General features: G+C 40.0%; 2 protein-coding genes across 2 annotated transcripts in view; one reads left to right on the top strand and one right to left on the bottom strand.

Annotated features, from left to right (window-relative positions):
• LOC135164244 (85/88 kDa calcium-independent phospholipase A2) overlaps nucleotides 1-3787 on the top strand; it is a 72590-nt gene extending 68803 nt beyond the window's left edge. The window contains exon 5 of the mRNA XM_064124412.1: nucleotides 550-3787. Coding sequence (XP_063980482.1) covers nucleotides 550-2934 — 2385 coding nt within the window. The 3' untranslated portion in view covers nucleotides 2935-3787. The remainder of the gene's footprint in view (nucleotides 1-549) is intronic.
• Nucleotides 3265-8501, bottom strand: LOC135164251 (transcription factor Sox-9-B-like). The gene is made up of 4 exons (XM_064124423.1): nucleotides 7557-8501; nucleotides 5391-5568; nucleotides 5064-5151; nucleotides 3265-4799 (listed from the first exon to the last, which is right to left on the bottom strand). Exons 1-4 carry the CDS (start codon nucleotides 7657-7659, stop codon nucleotides 4188-4190), a joined length of 981 nt encoding a protein of 326 aa, XP_063980493.1. The 5' UTR covers nucleotides 7660-8501; the 3' UTR covers nucleotides 3265-4187.
• Nucleotides 8502-12302: the final 3801 nt, after the last annotated feature.

Genomic DNA, 12302 nt, shown 5'->3' on the forward strand with positions numbered 1-12302 from the left:
TTGAACAGGAACCTTACATAATTATTCTCGATAATTCATCATTAAAATTGTTGCGCTAAAAATACAAATGACAAAGTCAGTAGTCAGATGGACATTAGAAGGTTACGATTGATGAGAATAATCATGGAGTCTCAATAGACTAGTGGAACAAAAAGACTGACATCACGTGTGTCAAAGTGGAAAAAACTATGTGAAAATATTCATTTACTTGTATTTGTCATGACAAGTAATTGTCAGACGATTTTGATTTCATTTCATTTATTAAACAATGCTGTCGCTCTAGAAGATGACTCAATCGCCTTCGATAAATCACTTTACTGATTATTCTAAACGATTATGTTGTATAAACTCCTTATTCGCTAGAAGGAATTATTGTGATGAAGGTTTTAATATTTGTCATGAATGAGACAATTTACTCAAGACGTTAACCAAAAGAATCACAAGGAAAAACTAATGACAGTAATATTTGCCCCCTCTTTAATTTGTGGCCGCAGCAAAGACTTTTAAATTTCACTTGTAACACTCAACCAAAAATGCATTTAATTCCAGATGACGTGGTTAGGAGACATCGCGAACAACATGCTCGCAAAAATGATGTTTGGTGATACGCCTCCGAACCGGGTTCTGGAAGTGAGAGCCGATAAGTATGGAAGTCGTCACATAGAATGCCGCGAAGATGGGCTAGTTCTGTACAGCCCAGAAGGGGACGACAAGACCGACAATTACGAAATAATCCTACACCGTCCCTGCAATGAATCATGGCATCAAGCTTACAGCCTCTTCCGGGCTAACAATCTCGAAGTTGTTCAAGCAAGATTTACAGTGTACCAAGATAAAATACCACCGCTGCTCGAGATTTGCCAGGAGTTGTGCACAGTACAGAGGATCCAAAGAATTTGCGATACCTTGTCCAATCATTCAGATTGGACATTAGCCCATTTAGCCGCTTATCTCGTCCTTTACGACGCCTTCCAGCACGCCATTGTGAATAAAGAGCTGAATAGCCCCGCCGCATCAACAGGAATTTCTCCCCTGCAAGTTGCGATTGAGACCAATAATCTTCAGATGGTCCAGCAACTCATCAATGCCCGTGCATCCAGAGAACACTTGGACTGGAATGCCAACACGGTCTATCATTACGCAGCTGCCTCAACTAAGGAGATAATCTTTGCCCTTGGCCCGGATTTTCCAAATATTTTAAACAGCAGAAACAGTGCAGGACAAACTCCACTCCATGTGGCATGCCAGAATAACAAACCGGACTGCGTCAAAGCCCTCTTGATAATCGGAGCTAATGTCAATATGTCAGCATCGGAGAGCACCCAAAACTGTCCCAGTTACGTTGGAAATTACCTGAACACCAAGCCCAATTCTTTAATTGCCGAGGACATGAAATTTGGAGGAACACCATTGCACTGGTCATCAAGTAGAGAAGTTCTGAATGCATTGATCGAAATGCATTGCGATATCGATGCTGTTAATTTCGATGGAAAAACTGCTCTCCACATTATGGTAATGCGAAAAAGACTAGAGTGTGTTGTTGCTCTGCTGAGTCACATGGCATCCGTGAACATGGTGGACAATGAGGGAAATACTCCTCTGCATATAGCAGTGGGGAAAGGTGGAACATTGTCCATCGTTCAAACATTGCTAGGCTTTGGGGGTGATCTGAATGCCAAGAACTTCAAGGGTGAAACTCCCCGGCATCTTGTGGACCTGAAGAGCAGTGAAGGAGAGAAAATTCTCTATGCACTGCACGCTGTTGGAGCTGAAAGGTGTGAAGCATCTATGAACGATTGCCATCTCGGTTGTAAATTTAACGAGAACTACAATGGAGTTGCACCTCCAGAGCCTCCAACCTCAGTTCCAAGGACAATATTGGATCAGATGCTGTACGTGGCCAGTATGGAGCAGATGGGGTCCAAAGCGCCAAAGAATTTGCGAGGTGGTAGATTGCTATGTCTCGACGGCGGTGGCATCAGAGGATTAGTTCTCGTTCAAGTACTCATAGAGATTGAGGAAATTCTGGGGAAATCAATTGCCGCTTGTTTCGATTGGATAGCTGGAACATCGACTGGAGGAATTTTAGCTCTGGGTATTGCCGCTGGTAAGAGCCTCCGGGAATGTCAAGCTCTTTACTTTCGTATCAAGCAGGATGCATTCGTTGGATCTCGACCCTACAACAGTGACAGCCTTGAAAAAGTTCTCAAGGACAGTTTAGGTGCTAACACGACGATGGCCGACATCAAGCATCCCAAGCTGATGATAACAGGGGTTCTTGCTGATCGAAAACCAGTGGAGCTTCACCTTTTCAGGAATTATGAATCTCCGAGCTCGCTCCTGAAGGTTCCCCAGGGTTCAAAATTTAAGGATACATTGCCTCCTCACGAACAATTACTCTGGAAGGCAGCAAGAGCTACGGGAGCAGCTCCCTCGTACTTCAGGGCCTTTGGAAGATTTCTGGATGGTGGATTAATTGCTAATAATCCTACTCTCGATGCTATGACCGAAATACATGAGTATAATCTGGCTTTGAATGCTGTTCACCGTGAAGGCGAGATGACTCCTCTATCTTTGGTTGTTTCAATTGGTACTGGTGCTGTGCCTGTTTCTCCGTTGAAGGACATCGATGTCTTTCGTCCAGAGGGTCTTTGGGATACAGTTAGAGTTGGCATGGGAATATCTGCTCTTGGAACGCTGTTGGTAGATCAAGCCACTTGCAGTGATGGTAGAGTTGTAGATCGTGCCCGGACCTGGGCCTCCATGACTGGCATTCCATATTTTAGATTCAATCCCCAGTTGTCCAGTGAAGTCTGCATGGATGAAAAGAACGACGAGGTGCTTGCTGACATGATCTGGACCTCCAAGGCGTTCATGCATGCTAATAGAGATCAAATCAAGGAACTCGCAGCTCTCATTAATAGAGATCCGTAAGTTTTAGGGCTGTTGGAGTACAGCATCGCGATATTCATAATTATGTAGGCGCGAGCAGTGGAAAGTGATCTGTTTACCATAGATAATTAATTTACACAAGCTACCTCCACACAGATCTGATATTACATTGATCCTTCACTCCAATCTTTGACCCAAAAATTGACAATTTTTTTGGGATGTGCATCGTGCATTGCTCTCGAAATTAATCTGTATATAAATGTAAATGTGTAATGTGAATTCGATGAGCGATTCCAGTTCGTCATACCGTAGTACTGTTGTTATCACTTTTAAATTATTAAGGATGCTGAGCTTCCTTCGAAATGCACTGGATTGTGTTTAACCTTTATTGCTTGATCATGAATGAAATTGAATATTTTCAGCCAGACAAGGGTGAAATATTCAGTTTTATACAACTTTTCAATCTCTAGAATGGTAATGTTGAGGTTTTGTTGAAAGAGGCGAAGTGAAAATGAATCGACTGTCATAGTCATAAGAGAATCCTCGTCCTCAATTAATAATGTCATTTAATAGTGTCGATATTCAGTGCACATCAAGAACGTATGGGATATCATTTTTTAAATCAGTTGGAAAATTTAAATGTAGGGCTATTTCCGTGATCATTTTAACGCAATGGATGTAACAATGTCGGTTTTTTTCTTGCGAAGACACTCAAGAATGTTATTTTCTTGCCAACTCTAAAATAATTATATTTTTGAGTAGAACCACTCTCTCGAAAAATTCAAATACCACTTGGTTTTGTATAATTTTGTAACCATAAGGATGAAATGTAACATCGAAAGGTGCGGCTGAATGAAAAGAAATAAATGTGATGTAAACAATCTATAATCAAAAATCATGGGATTCTTTGCAATAATAACATTTATCACTACCTTACAAATCCACAGAGCATAAATAAAAATATAAATTCAGACGATGAAAGCGGATGAATGAGTTATGTGATCATTCCAGATGACACGAAGGTAAGTCGAAGATAGTCTATCCCAAAATTAATTTTTTGCGTATATAAAATATATGAAAAATTTTGCTTTTATAAAATTTCCCAGGCATATGACCATTTGATTGCAGGACGTCGTCAACGTAATTAATACAATTAATTAAGTGAAATTAAATCAGCTAGTTTATATTTAGAATGCAAAAACATGAATTTGGAAAAATTCTCGGAGATACTCTCGCGTCATCAGGACTCGTTGAATAAATGATCAATGCAAATGTCAATTCATTTGCATGTGTCATTATCGAGGTCCCATATAATAAGGTGGTTGTGTCATGGACGCTGAGATATAAGGGTAGAATGAGTGAGTCGTTACACTCTGACTTTGATACTCGTTATCATCGTGAACAGAATAGGCCTCTGGAGCGGGAAAATACTGGCCGTGTACGCAGGCGTATGACTTCGCAGTGCTGGGCATCTCCGGATATTTCAGACTCTCCTGATATCCCTTAGCATCGGAATACTTCGGCAGAGTATCGTAAGCCTTCACTTGTAGTTCTGGATACCTGGTGCTACTCTCCGAGTACTTGATATTCTGGACGTCATGACATTTGGGATCGGAGTAAGTTTTTGGGGGTAGATCGTACTTGGGGAGGGCCTCGTATGTTCGATTCTGGTGGTCTGAACATTTGATAGTATCCACGTAGGATTTTTGGAGTTCGTAGGACTTCGAAGGGTCCGGGTACGGGACCGATCGCTCGTAGGATTTCGTACTGATGTCGGAGTACAGTCTGCTGTAACTGCAGTCTGAAGATCCTGGAGAGTCTAGGGATACTGAGGACTGGAGGGCACTTCGGTGCGTTAGAATTGTCATTTGATCCTCAACTTTTGGCTTTCTTCTGCGTGGCTGATACTGAAAGGACCATACAATTCTCTAATTTATTTATTTCACTCTTTTTGACTCTTTTATGTGTATCGTGACCGTTTTCTCAACTTTGTACATAAAAAATTTAATAGAATTACATCAATTATATTCGTGAGGAAAATGAATCAGCTCAGAAATACAGTGAAGAATTACCTTATCAGGAATTATAAATTAAATCTATTGAAATTTATTAATATTTTAGTTTATAGCGGCCGTGCAGGACAATCTCTGCTAGAGAAATGTATTGAATACCTTATAATGAGGATGCTGTTTCTTGTGAGCATTTCGCAATCTTTCAGCTTCTTCAATGAAGGGCTGCTTTTCTCCATCGCTTAAAATCCTGTGGCAACAACAAAATTCTTCAAAGAAAATTTACAAAATTACTCTAAGAAAAAAAATGATTTTCGGCTGGTTGGGTGTCCTAAACAATATTGACAAATTATTTTTTTCTCCCTGTCTATTCCCGTAAATCAAACCCTCCACATTCGTAATTCGAAAATTCCAAGATATTCTCGGTTTATCTAATACTAAAAGTTTTCTATAAAATTCCCCTGTGAGGATTATTATCCGTAATATTACCTCCACAATTTTCCCAAAGTCTTCGACAACTCGGCATTATGAAGCTGCGGATATTGATCAGCTAATCTTCGTCTCGCTGCCTGTGCCCACACCATAAAAGCATTCATAGGCCTCTTTACATGAGTACTCCTGCGTCCTCCAGCTCTTGAAGTAACCGGAAGTAACGTCCAATCGTATCCTTAACAAAGAGAAAAGATAACACCAGGTTTGTTTTATTGCAATCTGTTTGCGAATAATTATTCAGTGTTTGACCTTCTCTCTCTTTCTGCACTCTTATTTTCTCATTTTTGGGGCACGCGGCGCACGGTTATTTACCGGAAACGGAGGGTGAGATGAAGGGAACGGTAACGATAAGCTGACACCTGTATCCTCCCAGAAGACATGCACGTAGTTACCGGCAAATGTATATAGGTGGGTCTTTATCATCTCGCAGTTGAGATAAAGCATTTTATGACCTGAGGAATCTCAGTCTGAGCCAGTGATCCGCCTGCTTTTATCTCTTGATTCGTTACTTTTCCGGCTAATTATCGTGCGGAAGGATTTTTATATGGTATCTGATGTTTGTAATATTATGATTAGTCTATCGCGTCTAGCCTCGTTCTCCATGGATTAATTTCTACCAAAAACAAATTTTTTCTCCTTTTAGTCCCGACATACGGGTGAAAGTATGGATTATTTTTCTGCAGAGTCAAGATGACATAAATCAAAGAATAAAACGATGTGGCGGATGCCCTGGCGAACATGCGGAAATAAAATTTGGCCATTTTGTTAAAGACCTCATCATAAAAGGGCCCCAAGAAAACAAGAAGAGTATACGCATTCTCCCCGGATGAGTACAAGACTAAGTGCCAGATTGGGAGTACTGGTTAGAAGAATTTTCGGTAGGATACACGTGGTGGAGTGTCAAGCCACGGAGAGACTTTTTTTTTTAGAAAAGTGGTAGCTAATTATCGCGGTGACACGCTCTGACTGTGCGGCGCCTTATGTCGGCAGCTTTTTTTTTCATTGCTGGAGGTCCTTCGTCCCTCTACGGCGAATTGCAGAGGAGTTAGACGAAAGGCCAGGAATATATTTCTGAGGATTACAATGATGCGACTGAGAGGGGAAAAAAATAGAAGAGAGTAAACAAAAAACGGCATAAAAAATCCTGAAATATCAATTCACAGCAAATAATAAAAAAATATCAGGAAAATCTCATTTTCTTCAGAAACGAATCAATAATTACCATATTGGAATGAGAGTTACAAAATAATTGTGATGGTACAATTAATTTAATTTATGTATAATTAAATGTTTATATATATGTTGATTTTATATGAAAATCCTGAAATTCTATTTATGAACCTATTTATTCAATTGTTTATTGATTTTCACTGGACACGTTAGAAACACGATTTTGGTAGATCAAAATATTTCAACGTAAAAACCCCCTGACGGTAGTTTTTTTTGTCTCAGCATAACGTAAATTGATTTCTGGACACAATTCAATCGATCAGCTCATCAATATGACCCACTTCCACATTTGCAGTTACCGCAAAATTTAAAGTGAAAATTTAGTAAAAAATTATATAACTGAGAAGTACGAAATAACAAACGATACCAATTTGTCATAAATTTTCATAATCAGCTATATCATTAAAATTGACAGTTGAATAATGATTTCACAAATTTTCTCAGCCCCCTCCCCTTCCCCCTCAAACAGCTAACATCTATAAATTATCTCGTCTCGCGTATTGCCGTCCACGACAAGATGTGTCAGATTTAATTCGGGTACACCGCATAATTAGTGTCGTAGAACGGTTTCGCTTGACTCGTCGCACCTGCCACGGAAATCATTGCAACTTGTGATATATACCTCCCTCTCTCATATCCCTTGTCTTCTCCATCAGTTTGTTTTCCCCTCGCAGATTAAATACATATGAGACACAAAATCCTACACACTATCAAGACCGAGCCCTGATAATCGCAGGGATAAATCCGAAACCGGGCGGGAAGAGCGATGGCCGACGACGTGGGCTTTCAGCACCAATTAAAATGTTAACTCAACGACGATAAAGACATTAGAGAATAGACCAGAGGAAAATAGCGGTGAATAAATCAACTTTAATGAGTTTATTTTTTCCTAAAATACCGATTGGAATTTTCGAATAATTATTCAATGTTTACCTTGAAGAAGTTTACCAACAGCATCGTCCAATGGATTGGCCTCACAGTGACTCGATGGACCTGGTTTATGATCCGTGGATAGCACACCACCATTTTCATCCATTGTTCAATATCCAGGAATCACTTTTATACAATGAGACAACCAAGAAGTAATTTTAGTCACTTGTAAGTCTCCCAAGACGCAGCCGAAAGCAATGCAATTGATGTCTGTTGCTGAAGATCAAGTTCATTCCCATCAGAGGGCTATTCACTTCTGATACGACCCCAATGAATACCATATTATTCACCTAATGAATCATTCCAACAGACTTCTGAATGTGGCATTTAAATAGTGCCAAATAGTCGTTAACACTGTTAGTAACATGATGAAGGACAATATCGTTGATCACAAAATTTTATTCTCGGGGGGAATAGGAATTAAGCACCTGGACCTCATGAATTCAGGGAGTCACACGACGTACTGAAGAAAATGGTACGGTGAGAGTTGCTGTATTTCGATGATTGTCCCAACCCCCCCGGCAACATTTGTGGATGAAAAATAGACTAAAATACGAAGCACACGAGGGTATGGGAGTAGATGGTGGGCCACTCGTTGCAGTGGACGTGAGAGATGGTGGAGATGGTGGAGGCGGTTCTGTGGACCCGCCACCTCTCTCTTGTATCTTTGCCAATGGGTGGGGGGGTAGATATTCTACACGATGTAAGCGTCCATGGGTCCATTCTGCGATTTTTAACATCACTAACACTAGTTTATCACTTGCACCTTTGCACTGGGGGGGTAGCCAGTGTCTTTCTTTGCGTTTGCGCCCACGTTTGAATTTATTTTCGTTTCCCCTTCCATTCGATTTTGCAGTGGAAAACCCAGGGACGAGAGATTTAAGTTTAAATTAATCGGTAACGCCGGTTTTTCGACCATCCAAATCGAGGACATGGATAACAGAATTATGAAAATATTATAATTTTAGATATTGTTTCAATTGGATTGGAGATGATGAAAATAATGTAATCGATGACTCTTTGATTTTATTGGGGAGTTTATTAGAAGAGGTTATTTGTTATTAACAAATGGAATTTGGTTGATGATAGCGGGTATTCGATTGATTATTACTCATTTTCGTTATGTTATTCGTTTTGATTGGTAGTTAACAAATGCGTAGGTGAAAAAATTTGCTTTAGTTGACTATCGCCATTCAAGTGAGCCAGTCGGTAATTAATTATGAATATGCACTTCGTCATATTCCAATCCGAGCGATTGAATAAAAATTTTCATGCGGTTGAAGGAAATTTCGATGATAATAAGAAGGAAAACGATCGAAATGTTGAATGAAAGGGGATAAATAATGATAAATATATCCAATTGTGGAAGTGCGATCAATTATTTTCTCGTGAAAAATTAGATCGAAGGGGAAGAAACGAACATACTGTTGCCACATGCGTCGATGTTTACTGGGTACAGTGTAAAATTCCGCCTTCGAAATCAATATTATTGTTCAACTGTATGTGTACGGCTAAATTTGAGACTATCGAAATTTCGTTTCTTGATTTCACGGAATAGTTGAAGAATTCAAGGCTTCTGTTCTCATTAACTCTCCTCCACTCATTTGCGTAAAACTAGGAAAAGGGTAGTTTTTCAATTTTGTTTTCTCTGTCAGTGTTAAAAATTTTCAACTCGTCGAGCAGTCTCTTTGATCTAGTACACGACAAAAGTCGCTACACGGCATTGACCATGGTTTATATATGCACATCTATGGTGCACTGTCTCTGCTAGTTCGCTCATTCATTAAATTTGTTGTATAATTAGGCGCTACAGTGTTGAAACGTTGGGGCGTGTGGAGACACGCGAGATTCGCACAGTCAATAGGGCTTCGTTCTTCACCAACGAATCGTATCGAATACCGTAAAATTCTTGAAATTGCGGTGTCAACATTTTTCTTTTTAACAATTTCTTTTGCCAATGGGGATGCAAAAATACCCTTATGATGGACACGACAAATTTTTTCGAAGCTATTCCATTTTTTCAGTAGATTGATTAACGCCATTTCTGTACTAAATATTTTTTGAATAAAAAATGTCGAGTGATGGGAATACAATTTATCTCACGTCTGAGGGGTCAATTACAATTAGGATGGGCCCACTTTTGCTACATTTTATTTTTGATAAACTTAAATCCCTTTAATTTTCTAAGTCAATTCCCCAGTTGATGGAGGAATTATGAGGCGCGTAAATTTTAAGGGAATATTTATTGCTGTACAATATATACCAATATTGAATCGAAATCCTTTACATTGGATACGTTACAATGAACTTTGCCTATATAAGATATTCAAAGATGAAAGCACAATAAAATGAAGGCAAAATGATTAGGGTAATTCCACCCGATCTCCGTCGGGCACTTGAAAGGCCGGCCAGGGGCGACGGGGGCGGATGGCGAGGGGCAACCGACACATGTAAGCCCCACGGGAGGTGGACCCCGCGAGTCGGACCCCCAAGGGAGCTAAAGGCCCGAGAGAAATTCTGCAATGTCATTGGCCACAGACGTCGCGACGCGTGCTGTTTCATACGGTCAGTATCTAGCATTTAATTTATTCCACCTCCTCCATCTCAATAACGTGCAAATGGGCAACAAAGTAGTGGCAAATAATTGGGTAATAATTAGCGGCAATAAATTGTCGATTAATTATAAATGATGTAAATGTACCTGTCTCCTGTGTGGTAATTTAGTTAATTTTTTAATCAGTCTCTAATTATGAAAACCCGACTTTTACTGAATTTCTCATCAGGTATCAGGGTAAAGGACTAATTGGACCAGGGATTGGGTCCCATTGTTATCTGGGGATCAGGACCCTAATCCAAATCGCCTGATCACAACGATTTTTACTTGTCAATGGAAATATTTTTATAACAAATATTATTGTCCTGTTTATTTATTATTATATGATCAGTCATCATTTCTAAGGAATTTATGTTCCTGTTTTCGTCGTGGAGACTCAACCAGATCTTTGGGGAATGGTATCTGCCGGTTTATACCTTACATACGACCTTCTCGAACTAGGGACCTACCCAACCGACTCTCATGAATCTAGAAAATCTCAACGTAGTCGAAAATGGAGACATGACCTATCACCTTCAGCCCCAATCATTGAATTCATTCACCTGAAGTCAAAAGGTCACATATCCAATTCTTGGATCTTGATCTTAATCAAGAGTTGGATCAAATCGTGGAGATTTCTCGTTTCTTAAATTAGGTTCATACGTTATTTTTCCACATAATTAGAGATTGTCTCCGGGTAATTCACCTGAACGATTGTCGGAACATTAATACTTGAAATAATCCATCTGGAGTGATTGTGGGGACAAAAAAATCGAGTCAATGCTCTGAGAATGCGGGAGGACAACTCGACACAGTCTCGCCAGATGCGACATTCTGGGTATAGAAAAGTCTAGCCTTCGTAAAAAAAACCAGGAACCAATTTCTTTCCATCTGTGTCGAGACATTATTTTCAACGCATGACACATTACACTGATGACGACACGTGAATCTTGTTAAAATTTTGTTCCTGAGACCCAATTTCGCGATAGGGGAGATTCTGGTTTATTGAGGAAGTGGGGGGAGTGGGGTAGGTCCTTGAGAGCGTTAGTATACTGTACATATAATCTTGTATACATAAAAGGGCTATGAGGAAGAGTGATATAAATCAGAGGTACGTGAGAAGTTTTTGTATTTTTATTTAAAGATATCCGCGTGCGTTGGCTATGTGGTTTCATTAATCCAGCGGCAAAGTGGTAAATCCACATGTCTCTTGCGATCAATATTTGATAAATATCTCCGAACCGAATGAGAACCTCAAAATTTGGATGGAAAGCTTTTTTATGAAGCGCAATCCGTTATCTCCTTCAGATTCGCAGATATCGTCAAAAAATCGATTAAAAGATTACTCAACTCATCTCGATTTACCACTTGGCTACTGAACTGACATCAATATTTCACTGGTGAACCATTTTAATTGAAAATAATCGAATCAACCATGGAAAACGTATTTATGAAATTGAAGGCAAGTTTTCACATTTTCAAATAAGTCAATTGCAAAATAAATTCACAACACCTTCATAATTAACGCTCCTCTTACCCCCCACCCCCACCTCAACATTTTTCTTCACCATAAAAAAACCACTGAGGTGCAATCTACACGTATCTGACCGCAGTAATCGGCAGATTCACGGGACGTCGGGCCGGAGGTTTGCCGAGATGAGGAGAGAGTGGCACACACACACACATACACACACGTTAACCACCAATGGTGTTCCAAGACGTAGGTGGGAGAGCGCGTGGTAGCAGGCGCGCGAAACTCGGCGATAATGCACGAGTGGGAGGTACACTGAACAACTCCTATTGGTCATCCTCTTGGAGGACATCGTATCCATGGGAACCCACGAGCTTGATGTAGACGATTACTCTCGCATATGTATTTTACGAAATATATAAATGGCTTCACTTGGGGGAGAGGGGGTGGGTAGCGAAATGAGGGAGTTGAAGTTGGTACGAAGATAGACATGAAGCAGAGATGGTGAGTTCATGATTCGTAACTCACAAATCGCTGACCTCATTAATGTTCCCAACATCGAAATTTTTTACTGCGGTTTAGTGAAGAAATGGATTATTAGGCAGTGGTTTTTGGCTTTGCGCACTGGTGATTGGAGAAGATCAATTTTTTGTCTCGCAGAAGTGGTTTTTTCGATCCATTAGAT

Source organism: Diachasmimorpha longicaudata, chromosome 7, assembly GCF_034640455.1.
Source record: "Diachasmimorpha longicaudata isolate KC_UGA_2023 chromosome 7, iyDiaLong2, whole genome shotgun sequence".
Classification (NCBI taxonomy): domain Eukaryota; kingdom Metazoa; phylum Arthropoda; class Insecta; order Hymenoptera; family Braconidae; genus Diachasmimorpha; species Diachasmimorpha longicaudata.

Bases quoted from the DNA above. Each gene is read 5' to 3' on its own strand.
- LOC135164251 (XM_064124423.1), bottom strand. From the start codon at position 7,659: ATGGATGAAAATGGTGGTGTGCTATCCACGGATCATAAACCAGGTCCA. The intron at 5,569-7,556 runs GTAAACATTGAA...CTCTTTGTTAAG, and splicing joins TGTTGGTAAACTTCTTCAAG to GATACGATTGGACGTTACTT. The intron at 5,152-5,390 runs GTAATATTACGG...TTGTTGCCACAG, and splicing joins ACTTTGGGAAAATTGTGGAG to GATTTTAAGCGATGGAGAAA.